At 46.8% G+C, this 12,444-nt stretch overlaps 3 protein-coding genes across 3 annotated transcripts; 1 reads left to right on the top strand and 2 right to left on the bottom strand.

Moving 5' to 3' along the window:
- Positions 1-1,261: 1,261 nt before the first annotated feature.
- LOC138368270 (50 kDa spicule matrix protein-like) lies at positions 1,262-2,370 on the bottom strand. The gene is made up of 2 exons (XM_069330820.1): positions 2,344-2,370; positions 1,262-2,092 (listed from the first exon to the last, which is right to left on the bottom strand). Exons 1-2 carry the CDS (start codon positions 2,368-2,370, stop codon positions 1,262-1,264), a joined length of 858 nt encoding a protein of 285 aa, XP_069186921.1.
- A 50-nt stretch (positions 2,371-2,420) lies between these two features.
- On the top strand, positions 2,421-3,194 carry LOC138368268 (involucrin-like). The gene has a single exon (XM_069330819.1). It carries the CDS (start codon positions 2,421-2,423, stop codon positions 3,192-3,194), a length of 774 nt encoding a protein of 257 aa, XP_069186920.1.
- Positions 3,195-7,224: 4,030 nt separating this feature from the next.
- Positions 7,225-8,652, bottom strand: LOC138368267 (microtubule-associated protein 6-like). Its single transcript, XM_069330818.1, has one exon. The coding sequence runs from the start codon at positions 8,650-8,652 to the stop codon at positions 7,225-7,227; it is 1,428 nt and encodes a 475-aa protein (XP_069186919.1).
- Positions 8,653-12,444: the final 3,792 nt, after the last annotated feature.

Here is a 12,444-nt window from a genome sequence, read left to right as displayed (position 1 = left end):
CAGGTAAGTCCACTACGGGCTCACCATAGCCCGTGCTACTTGGAACTTGTTCAGAGTAGCTGAATCTATAACAACAACAACAACAACCCACAAGTATAGACGGCACTAGCGACCAGCCTCGCGGTACACACCACATTATAACTCTTCATATTACTGTGGTAGCCTGACCCACCTGGCGGAAGATATCAAATACACTTGAATGTAAATGAACACCAGGCTGCAATAGCTGTTATCATTATTATTGTTTCAACTATAATTACATTTTGAATCACCACCAAAGCGCCTGGGCAGAACGACTGTATGTGTCATGTATATGTATGACGGGGGGAGGGGGGGGGGAGAGGTCTGAGGGGACCACGCCTGTATCCACTAACAACGATTTACGAAACATGAACAAGGCGTTACGACCAAAACAGCTGACTTCTCTCCATTCACAAAGCAAGATAAGTAGTCGAGTAAAGTACAACATATCGACACTTAAAAGAAGTGGACACATTCAGTGAAAGGCAGAACAAGATAATAAATACCGAGGGACGGATATAAACTGGACGAAGGGTGTATAAAATCTCATTAATGTGGAAATGGAACTCATTAGAATAAAATACTGCAGATGTATTTGTTCCAGGCGAGTGTGAGCAAATCTGGCTGGATAAATGTATTTTGAACCTGGGCTTCCCAACGCTGCCATAAATCAGGGAGAGGGGGAATTTTACACGTAAAAAAATGTGTTCGATACAAGAATGATTAAAATAGTGTACATGGCAAGGAACGTGGGAGCTGCTGGGTTATATGGTTATATTCCCGGACCAGTGTTGAATGTCGATATACTTTGTCCCAGCATGAATACTGGTATACTTTGTACTGTCATCAATATTGGTATACCCTGTACTGGAATGAATGACGGTATAACTGGTCCTCAAATGAAGGTTGAAATACCTTGTCATCAAATGAGTGATGGTATACCTGGTCCAGAAATGAATGTTGGTATGTCTTGTTAAAAATGAAAGTATACCAACCCATTGACTTCCAAGAGAATCCCAATAATCTTCCCTGTAACCCCGAGGCCATCTTCGAGCGGTGGAGGTGATATCCACCAAGATTCAAATGGATCCATCAATTCAACAAGCTATGCCGATAAATTATGAGATAAAACACCCTCATAGCTGGCTGCATAAAGTGAATATCCGGCTGAGTCACGTCAACACCCGGCTGAGTCACGTCAACACCCAGCTGAGTCACGTCAACACCCGGCTGAGTCACGTCAACACCCGGCTGGGGTCACGTCAACACCCGGCTGGGTCACGTCAACACCCGGCTGAGTCACGTCAACACCCAGCTGAGTCACGTCAACACCCGGCTGAGTCACGTCAACACCCGGCTGAGTCACGTCAACACCCAGCTGAGTCACGTCAACACCCGGCTGAGTCACGTCAACACCCGGCTGGGTCACGTCAACACCCAGCTGAGTCACGTCAACACCCGGCTGGGTCACGTCAACACCCGGCTGAGTCACGTCAACACCCAGCTGAGTCACGTCAACACCCAGCTGAGTCACGTCAACACCCGGCTGAGTCACGTCAACACCCGGCTGAGTCACGTCAACACCCAGCTGAGTCACGTCGACACCCGGCTGGGTCACGTCAACACCCAGCTGAGTCACGTCAACACCCAGCTGAGTCACGTCAACACCCAGCTGAGTCACGTCAACACCCGGCTGAGTCACGTCAACATCCGGCTGAGTCACGTCAACACCCGGCTGAGTCACGTCAACACCCAGCTGAGTCACGTCAACACCCAGCTGAGTCACGTCAACACCCAGCTGAGTCACGTCAACACCCGGCTGAGTCACGTCAACACCCAGCTGAGTCACGTCAACACCCGGCTGAGTCACGTCAACACCCGGCTGAGTCACGTCAACACCCGGCTGAGTCACGTCAACACCCGGCTGAGTCACGTCAACACCCGGCTGAGTCACGTCAACACCCGGCTGGGTCACGTCAACACCCGGCTGAGTCACGTCAACACCCAGCTGAGTCACGTCAACACCCAGCTGAGTCACGTCAACACCCGGCTGAGTCACGTCAACACCCGGCTGAGTCACGTCAACACCCAGCTGTATAACTAAACAACAAAGCCTGGTGAGTTTAGGAGAGAAAATTCGCAATTAGCCCAAAAATATCGGCAGGAATGGCCTCAGGAAAACGAAGGTGATGAAAAGAATAATCAAATTAGGGCGTGAGGAGGGTGAGGAGAATGATTGTGGGACGAGAGCCGAGAGTTGTCAAGGGCGGCCAACTTTGTCGGGACTAACGAAGACTAATGGCAGGGAAAACAAGCGCCAACCCTTAACTGTAGCTGACAAGTTGGCATCGTCAGGCTACGGGTTCCATGGTACAGCAGGTTGGGGGGGGATGGGGTCCATGGTAATGCAGCAAGAGGGTGCAAGTCCCATGGTAATACAGCAAGAGTGTGCAAGTCCCATGGTAATACAGCAAGAGTGTGCAAGTCCCATGGTAATGCAGCAAGAGGGTGCAAGTCCCATGGTAATGCAGCAAGAGGGTGCAAGTCCCATGGTAATGCAGCAAGAGGGTGCAAGTCCCATGGTAATGCAGCAAGAGGGTGCAAGTCCCATGGTAATACAGCAAGAGGGTGCAAGTCCCATGGTAATACAGCAAGAGTGTGCAAGTCCCATGGTAATACAGCAAGAGTGTGCAAGTCCCATGGTAATGCAGCAAGAGGGTGCAAGTCCCATGGTAATGCAGCAAGAGGGTGCAAGTCCCATGGTAATGCAGCAAGAGGGTGCAAGTCCCATGGTAATGCAGCAAGAGGGTGCAAGTCCCATGGTAATACAGCAAGAGGGTGCAAGTCCCATGGTAATACAGCAAGAGGGTGCAAGTCCCATGGTAATGCAGCAAGAGGGTGCAAGTCCCATGGTAATGCAGCAAGAGGGTGCAAGTCCCATGGTAATGCAGCAAGAGGGTGCAAGTCCCATGGTAATGCAGCAAGAGGGTGCAAGTCCCATGGTAATGCAGCAAGAGGATGCAAGTCCCATGGTAATGCAGCAAGAGGGTGCAAGTCCCATGGTAATGCAGCAAGAGGGTGCAAGTCCCATGGTAATGCAGCAAGAGGATGCAAGTCCCATGGTAATGCTGTACTATACACGAATATATGCACAAATTGACTTAAAACAATGAGGGAGAAGATGGTTGCGCTGGCCAGGATGGGAGGCGGTGTAAATATTAATGAAAGAGGTGAAGCGTGGGAGGGCTGGCCAGAATATTAACACGTTAGGCAACCCGGTAAAAGACGCCTCTGCCACACCTGAATAATAATCTTACCTTGATATGGGCCAACAAGGGCTGTTGACCCCGCCGCCTATACCAGCACATCCCACAGTACAACATTATCCTCGCCTCCTATACCCCCGCATCCCACAGTACAACATTATCCTCGCCTCCTATACCCCCGCATCCCACAGTACAACATTATCCTCGCCTCCTATACCCCCGCATCCCACAGTACAGCATTATCCTCGCCTCCTATACCTCCGCATCCCACAGTACAATATTATCCTCGCCTCCTATACCCCCGCATCCCACAGTACAACATTATCCTCGCCTCCTATACCCCCGCATCCCACAGTACAGCATTATCCTCGCCTCCTATACCTCCGCATCCCACAGTACAACATTATCCTCGCCTCCTATACCCCCGCATCCCACAGTACAGCATTATCCTCGCCTCCTATACCCCCGCATCCCACAGTACAATATTATCCTCGCCTCCTATACCCCCGCATCCCACAGTACAATATTATCCTCGCCTCCTATACCCCCGCATCCCACAGTACAATATTATCCTCGCCTCCTATACCCCCGCATCCCACAGTACAACATTATCCTCGCCTCCTATACCCCCGCATCCCACAGTACAGCATTATCCTCGCCTCCTATACCTCCGCATCCCACAGTACAATATTATCCTCGCCTCCTATACCCCCGCATCCCACAGTACAACATTATCCTCGCCTCCTATACCCCCGCATCCCACAGTACAATATTATCCTCGCCTCCTATACCCCCGCATCCCACAGTACAGCATTATCCTCGCCTCCTATACCTCCGCATCCCACAGTACAATATTATCCTCGCCTCCTATACCCCCGCATCCCACAGTACAACATTATCCTCGCCTCCTATACCCCCGCATCCCACAGTACAACATTATGGCATATAATTTTGAAAAATATAAATCCATTAATTCTTCCTCTCCTTATCTCTTGCTGAGCGACGACAAGTCTTTCTATATACACAAATTACATAATGTTCAACAAAATTATAAGCAATACGAGATATACATGTGTATATTCATAAAAAATAAATGTATACCTCAAATTACTTAAAATTCTTAAAGTTATTAAAGAATGTTTGAACTCGCCTGACCAACTCACCTTTCACACCAAAATACTAAATGTGTATTAACTGAAATTCATTGTGAAATTTAATGTATTTTTGACAATTGTTGTTAACTAAATTGAAAATCTGTGATACTGTTCATTATGCAGACTGATTATTGGATGATTCAAAGTTCCCGTTAATTTGAAATCGTTATCTCTACATGCATATATTTATACATTTTGAAGGATTTATATCCTTCTGGAGATGTATTATTAAATACGAAAGTACTTAAGGAAATTCCTGTTCCAATTCTTCCTTCGTGGTCTGACACTGTCACATTTTTCATCACGTGTTAATTTTGGTAATTTACACAAATATTTATACATATATGTTCTACCTAATAGGCCGAGTTGCCTAACAAACTCAGTTTTCTTGAGATTGTATATATTTTTTTTCGAATGATAAAGTTTTCCATTGTTACATATGATTTAATTTGTGTTAATTTGAATTAAAACTAATAGAAACTTGATCAAACCTTGCCCAATCTACCTTACCCAACCAAACCTAATCTATCCTAACCTAACATAACTAAGTCAGTAATTTATGTTCATAATATAATATAATATTACGAACAGAAATCACAATAGCGTGCTGCATCAAATGAACAAATCCACAAGGGCCGTGATGAGGGTTCGAACCTACGTCGGAGAGGATCCCAGACGCGGTTCGAAGTCTCGTCACGGCCCTTGTGGATTTGTTCATAATATAATTTTAATTGAAATCAAGCCATTTGTAAAATAAATATTTGAAAATAACGAAAATCACTCTGCCTGTCAGGCTAATCAGCCTTCCATACTATGCAAAGTAATTCAGTAGGAATATATGAATATATATATATATATATATATATATATATATATATATATATATATATATATATATATATATATATATATATATATATATATATATATATATAAATGCATTCATTCTTCAATATATATAATGTATCCATATCTTTCACGTGTTCTACGAGATAAATATTGCTATAGAGAATGCAAGCATTAACGTATGCTGGTAATAAGAGAAAGCCCTTATTCCCCGTGGTAATGAAAGACTACCGTAAATTTAGAAGGAGAGTTTCCACAGTACTCGCAGGAGCTGGTGCAGCGTTGAAGACTTACCCCGACCCTCTTGTGTTGAGGCGGCTGGCCGCTGAATATTTAATACTCTGTAAAAGGTTTTAACATTACACACCACCACTGTGTACAGGTATCTCTTTGTAAACGAGATGGGAAGGAAAGATTCTCTCTCTCTCTCTCTCTCTCTCTCTCTCTCTCTCTCTCTCTCTCTCTCTCTCTATCTCTCTCTCTCTCTCTCTCTCTCTCTCTCTCTCTCTCTCACTGCCCAGTGTTACCTCAGTGGTCCAGCTAACATAGTGTTACCTTAATGGTCGTGCTGACTGTTACTGAAATGGTCTTGAATACAAAGACAGCCGGTAGTGTTTAATACCATGTATTCCTCCAACTGCCCTGCACACCCCGATGATCCAATACCCGTAAGAGCTGACCGAACATGCTGTATTTAAGCAGACTTTGACACCATTTTCACAAAACACAGAAGCAAAATTCTGAAAGATCAACAAAATGTTGATTTTGTGGAAATAAGGCCCGTTAGGAGATGGGTGGAAGTCTATCAGTATCTATCAAACAAGGATACGGTATTTCTGAAGAATTCTGACATATCCAGTTAACCAACAATTCTGCAGAACATAGCAATATTTTGCACCATAACAATTTGTGTACAAAGTTAACTAACATCACCAATATTTACAAAACGTTCAGTACCACATAATTCCACTCAGTATGTCCCTCCAAGCTGTTTCTCATCTCTGCAACACCCAAGAAGTTTCTTCTCTGTAGCATCCAATAAGTTTCACATTCATGCAACACCCAAGAAGTTTTTTCTCTGTAGCATCCAATAAGTTTCACATTCATGCAACATCCAAGAAATTCCACATTCCTGCCACGCCTACAAATATTTCTGCAACACACACAGACTGCATTTTTGCACCAACCACCAGCATTTCTACAACGACTTCATCCCCCCTCCCCCACCCACCCCAACCACCGACACGGAAATTTACCATATATACAATTTCCTCCAGCCTGGTCTGAAGCAAGTCCATTCCCCCAGCGCGAATTATTGCTATCTAGCCACTTCCTCCCGGTAATAGAACGTAATATCTGCATTTTTACATTCTCAGTCAAAATTCCTCTTCATTGCATATACCTTTGTCTCTTCGAATTCAGAGACACGCTTTCTCCAAGCATAGATTATATATATAGATTATATATAAGTTACACATATAAGCATATCCACAATTAGGTTGGTAGATAGGTATCCAAATCTAAAGATTTTACCTGTGTAATAAAGCGTACTAATACACTATTACGCTTTAAATTAAAAGCTTCTTTGATTACAGAGATAAATCTTTAAATTTGCATACTTATCTGCAAATCTACTTGTTGATATATTAATATATCTAACTTGTATGATATATTATATATACTGGTTATGACTGATGCATATATATCTACCTATGTTCGTATCTATTGTATATATATCTACCTGCCAATCAACTGACTCTTTGTACTATCTCCTCACCAGGAATAAACAGTTTCTTCCCTTCCAAGAGTGATGTTCTCAGGCAGAGAAGCGACTTAAACGCGCACAAGAACACCTCCTTTGAGGTGTTCTATTAAGTCTATTAAGAGGCGAAGTCTATTAAGACTTCAATTCAGTCTTAAAGAGCTCAGTATTGTAATCACGTTGTGTCGAAACTGCGTGTTGAAAAAGGTCCAACCATGAGGTCATCTTGACGTCGCACATACCCAACCATGAGGTCATCTTGACGTCGCACATGTCCAACCATGAGGTCATCTTGACGTTGCACATGCCCAACCATGAGGTTATCTTGACGTCGCACATGTCCAACCATGAGGTTATCTTGACGTCGCACATGTCCAACCATGAGGTCATCTTGACGTCGCACATGCCCAACCATGAGGTTATCTTGACGTCGCACATGTCCAACCATGAGGTCATCTTGACGTCGCACATGCCCAACCATGAGGTTATCTTGACGTCGCACATGCCCAACCATGAGGTTATCTTGACGTCGCACATGCCCAACCATGAAGTCATCTTGACGTCGCACATGCCCAACCATGAAGTCATCTTGACGTCGCACATGCCCAACCATGAAGTCATCTTGACGTCGCACATGCCCAACCATGAGGTTATCTTGACGTCGCACATGCCCAACCATGAGGTTATCTTGACGTCGCACATGCCCAACCATGAGGTTATCTTGACGTCGCACATGCCCAACCATGAAGTCATCTTGACGTCGCACATGCCCAACCATGAAGTCATCTTGACGTCGCACATGCCCAACCATGAGGTCATCTTGACGTCGCACATGCCCAACCATGAGGTTATCTTGACGTCGCACATGCCCAACCATGAGGTTATCTTGACGTCGCACATGCCCAACCATGAAGTCATCTTGACGTCGCACATGCCCAACCATGAAGTCATCTTGACGTCGCACATGCCCAACCATGAGGTCATCTTGACGTCGCACATGCCCAACCATGAGGTTATCTTGACGTCGCACATGCCCAACCATGAGGTTATCTTGACGTCGCACATGCCCAACCATGAGGTCATCTTGACGTCGCACATGCCCAACCATGAGGTTATCTTGACGTCGCACATGCCCAACCATGAGGTTATCTTGACGTCGCACATGCCCAACCATGAGGTCATCTTGACGTCGCACATGCCCAACCATGAGGTTATCTTGACGTCGCACATGCCCAACCATGAGGTCATCTTGACGTCGCACATGCCCAACCATGAGGTTATCTTGACGTCGCACATGCCCAACCATGAGGTTATCTTGACGTCGCACATGCCCAACCATGAAGTCATCTTGACGTCGCACATGCCCAACCATGAGGTTATCTTGACGACGCACATGACCAACCATGAGGTCATCTTGACGTCGCACATGCCCAACCATGAGGTCATCTTGACGTCGCACATGCCCAACCATGAGGTTATCTTGACGTCGCACATGCCCAACCATGAAGTCATCTTGACGTCGCACATGCCCAACCATGAGGTTATCTTGACGTCGCACATGCCCAACCATGAGGTTATCTTGACGTCGCACATGCCCAACCATGAGGTTATCTTGACGTCGCACATGCCCAACACGTTCATGAAGTCTTGTGTTATGTGATTGTTGCTGGTGTTATCGACGCGGCAGGCATGCTTCTCTTCATAAACCCTCACAGCTAACATTTTGGATTTTTCCCCTCCGAATATATACTTTGTGTATAACTTGTATACATAGCATATATATATACACATATATACCATGTGTGCGTTGTGTAAAACGCATACATAGCAATCAGACATACGTTTTTACTGGATTTTTATTTTATGTAATTATATATATAAAACTAAATAAAAAAATTGCATGAAAATGCGCTTTTACTGAGCAAGTTTTTTTGTCGAGCGAAGCGGCATAATATTGAGGAACACAACCTGACGTGTAGATGTGTGGGCGACCAAGAGAGCACTGAGGACGGGGAGAAGGGGGCTATGGAACAATGTCAAGAGGGAATATTCCACCTCAAGATCACACTAAATAACTTCGTGCGTAATGCGCACTTTTATTGCTTCTGTTATGATGCAAGGTCCTCTGTGGGACCTGCATGCCTGCGATATAAGCAGGAAGACAAATAAAAGAAGACATCATCAAATATGCTTGATGATGTCTTACCAATATTCAAAAAGTCGATTTGTTTTGGTCTTGAATGGGAATCAAACCCGGGTCCGTGGACTGGGAATCCAGAACGCTGTCCGTTTGGCCGCGAGATCCTCGGTATGTGTGTGTACTTACCTAGTTGTGCTTGCGGGGGTTGAGCTCTGGCTCTTTCGTCCCGCCTCTCAACTGTCAATCAACTGATGTACAGATTCCCGAGTCTACTGGGCTCTATCATATCTACATTTGAAACTGTGTATGAAGTCAGCCTCCACCACATCATTACTTAATGCATTCCATTTGTTAACTACTCTGACACTGAAAAAATTCTAATGTCTCTGTGGCTCATCTGGGTACTAAGTTTCCACCTGTGTCCCCTTGTGCGTGAACTCACCTAGTTGTGCTTGAGGGGGTTGAGATCTAGCTCTTTGGTGTGTGTGTGTGTGTGTGTACTCACCTAGTTGTGCTTGCGGAGGTTGAGCTTCGGCTCTTTGGTCCCGCCTCTCACTGTCAAATTCATTAGATCATTAACTTAATTTTCTACATAATAATAATTAAAAAAAACTTTAAAATTTAAGAGAAAGAATAATTGAAAATAATTGCAGTAATTCTGTGTGCACTAGAGTGCTAGTCCAAACCAGCAGAAGAGGATAGCGTGACCCGCGGCTCGTTTATCATAGCCGGGCTCAAGGTCGTCTGACGCCGCCTCGGCAACAATACTGTTCTGCCAAAACATGTGAATTACCGGAATACGTTTCCTTGGATGACCCGGGTGGTGGATAAGCCCCCCCGAGGGAATCTTTACACCCGAACATGCAAATACCAGCCTTAGATATCGCCTATCTCCGTTGTCAGCTGCCTCTACCATGACTCTCTTGCTGTGAAGTTCCTCTAACATCGCCTCTACGACACAACACAACACCGGAGACACGTAACAGACTAGGGCAAAGGTTTATTATTATTATTATTATTATTATCTATTTCAGACGTCAACCTGCATATATACATTTTCTTCCGTCCTCCATGGATAGTGTTAGAGATCTGTTAAACATATAATTCAGTGATTTACTGAACAATCGGACGTGGCAGCACAACTCCACTAGGAAGTGGAAGGGGCTGGCTGGGAGGGGAGGGAAGGGGCTGGCTGGGAGGGGTGGGAAGGGGCTGGCTGGGAGGGGTGGGAATGGGGCGGGAGAGGGCGGAAGGGGGCCAACACGATTTAGAGCTGTGCTCCAGCAAAAGTATCGCGACAATAAATCGCGAAGGACTGTAGTGATAAACTGCAGGTAATGCTACGTCTGTGTGCTCGGGCCTCGGCTTTGATACATTGTCATAACTTAGGAAATACAACTGAAGGTACATCCCTCGAATGATTCAGACACGCGATACACCACAAGCGCAGCAGCCAACACCAGGGGCAGTAACTACTGTCCCGCCAACACCAGGGGCAGTAACTACTGTCCCGCCAACACCAGGGGCAGTAACTACTGTCCCGCCAACACCAGGGGCAGTAACTACTGTCCCGCCAACACCAGGGGCAGTAACTACTGTCCCGCCAACACCAGGGGCAGTAACTACTGTCCCGCCAACACCAGGGGCAGTAACTACTGTCCCACCAACACCAGGGGCAGTAACTACTGTCCCGCCAACACCAGGGGCAGTAACTACTGTCCCCACCAACACCAGGGGCAGTAACTACTGTCCCACCAACACCAGGGGCAGTAACTACTGTCCCCACCAACACCAGGAGCAGTAACTACTGTCCCCACCAACATCAGGGGCAGTAACTACTGTCCCACCAACACCAGGGGCAGTACCTACTGTCCCACCAACACCAGGGACAGTACCTACTGTCCCACCAACACCAGGGGCAGTAACTACTGTCCTACCAACACCAGGGGCAGTAACTACTGTCCCTCCAACACCAGGGGCAGTAACTACTGTCCCCACCAACACCAGGAGCAGTAACTACTGTCCTACCAACACCAGGGGCAGTAACTACTGTCCCACCAACACCAGGGGCAGTACCTACTGTCCCACCAACACCAGGGGCAGTAACTACTGTCCCACCAACACCTGGGGCAGTAACTACTGTCCCACCAACACCAGGGGCAGTACCTACTGTCCCACCAACACCAGGGGCAGTAACTACTGTCCCACCAACACCAGGGGCAGTACCTACTGTCCCACCAACACCAGGGGCAGTAACTACTGTCCCACCAACACCAGGAACAGTAACTACTGTCCCACCAACACCAGGGGCAGTGACTACTGTCCCCAACACCAGGAACAGTAACTACCGTCCCTCCAACACCAGGGGCAGTAACTACTGTCCCACCAACACCAGGAGCAGTAACTACTGTCCCACCAGCACCAGGGACAGTAACTACTGTCCCACCAACACCAGGGGCAGTAACTACTGTCCCACCAACACCAGGGGCAGTAACTACTGTCCCACCAACACCAGGAGCAGTAACTACTGTCCCACCAGCACCAGGGACAGTAACTACTGTCCCATCAACACCAGGGGTAGTAACTACTGTCCCACCAACACCAGGAGCAGTAACTACTGTCCTACCTTCACCAGGGACAGTAACTACTGTCCCACCAACACCAGGGGCAGTAACTACTGTCCCACCAACACCAGGGGCAGTACCTACTGTCCTACCAACACCAGGGGCAGTAACTACTGTCCCACCAACACCAGGAACAGTAACTACTGTCCCACCAACACCAGGGGCAGTAACTACTGTCCCACCAACACCAGGAGCAGTGACTACTGTCACCAACACCAGGGGCAGTGACTACTGTCCCCAACACCAGGGGCAGTAACTACTGTCCCTCCAACACCAGGGGCAGTATCTACTGTCCCACCAACACCAGGGGCAGTACCTACTGTCCTACCAACACCAGGGGCAGTAACTACTGTCCCACCAACACCAGGAACAGTAACTACTGTCCCACCAACACCAGGAACAGTGACTACTGTCCCCAACACCAGGGGCAGTGACTACTGCCCCCAACACCAGGGGCAGTAACTACTGTCCCTCCAACACCAGGGGCAGTATCTACTGTCCCACCAACACCAGGGGCAGTACCTACTGTCCTACCAACACCAGGGGCAGTAACTACTGTCCCACCAACACCAGGAACAGTAACTACTGTCCCACCAACACCAGGAACAGTAACTACTGTCCTACCAACACC

The sequence above is a fragment of the Procambarus clarkii genome, chromosome 24 (genome assembly GCF_040958095.1).
Source record: "Procambarus clarkii isolate CNS0578487 chromosome 24, FALCON_Pclarkii_2.0, whole genome shotgun sequence".
Classification (NCBI taxonomy): Eukaryota; Metazoa; Arthropoda; class Malacostraca; order Decapoda; family Cambaridae; genus Procambarus; species Procambarus clarkii.
Note: the sequence above shows the minus strand (reverse complement) of the source record. Positions and strands in the feature narration are given on the sequence as shown.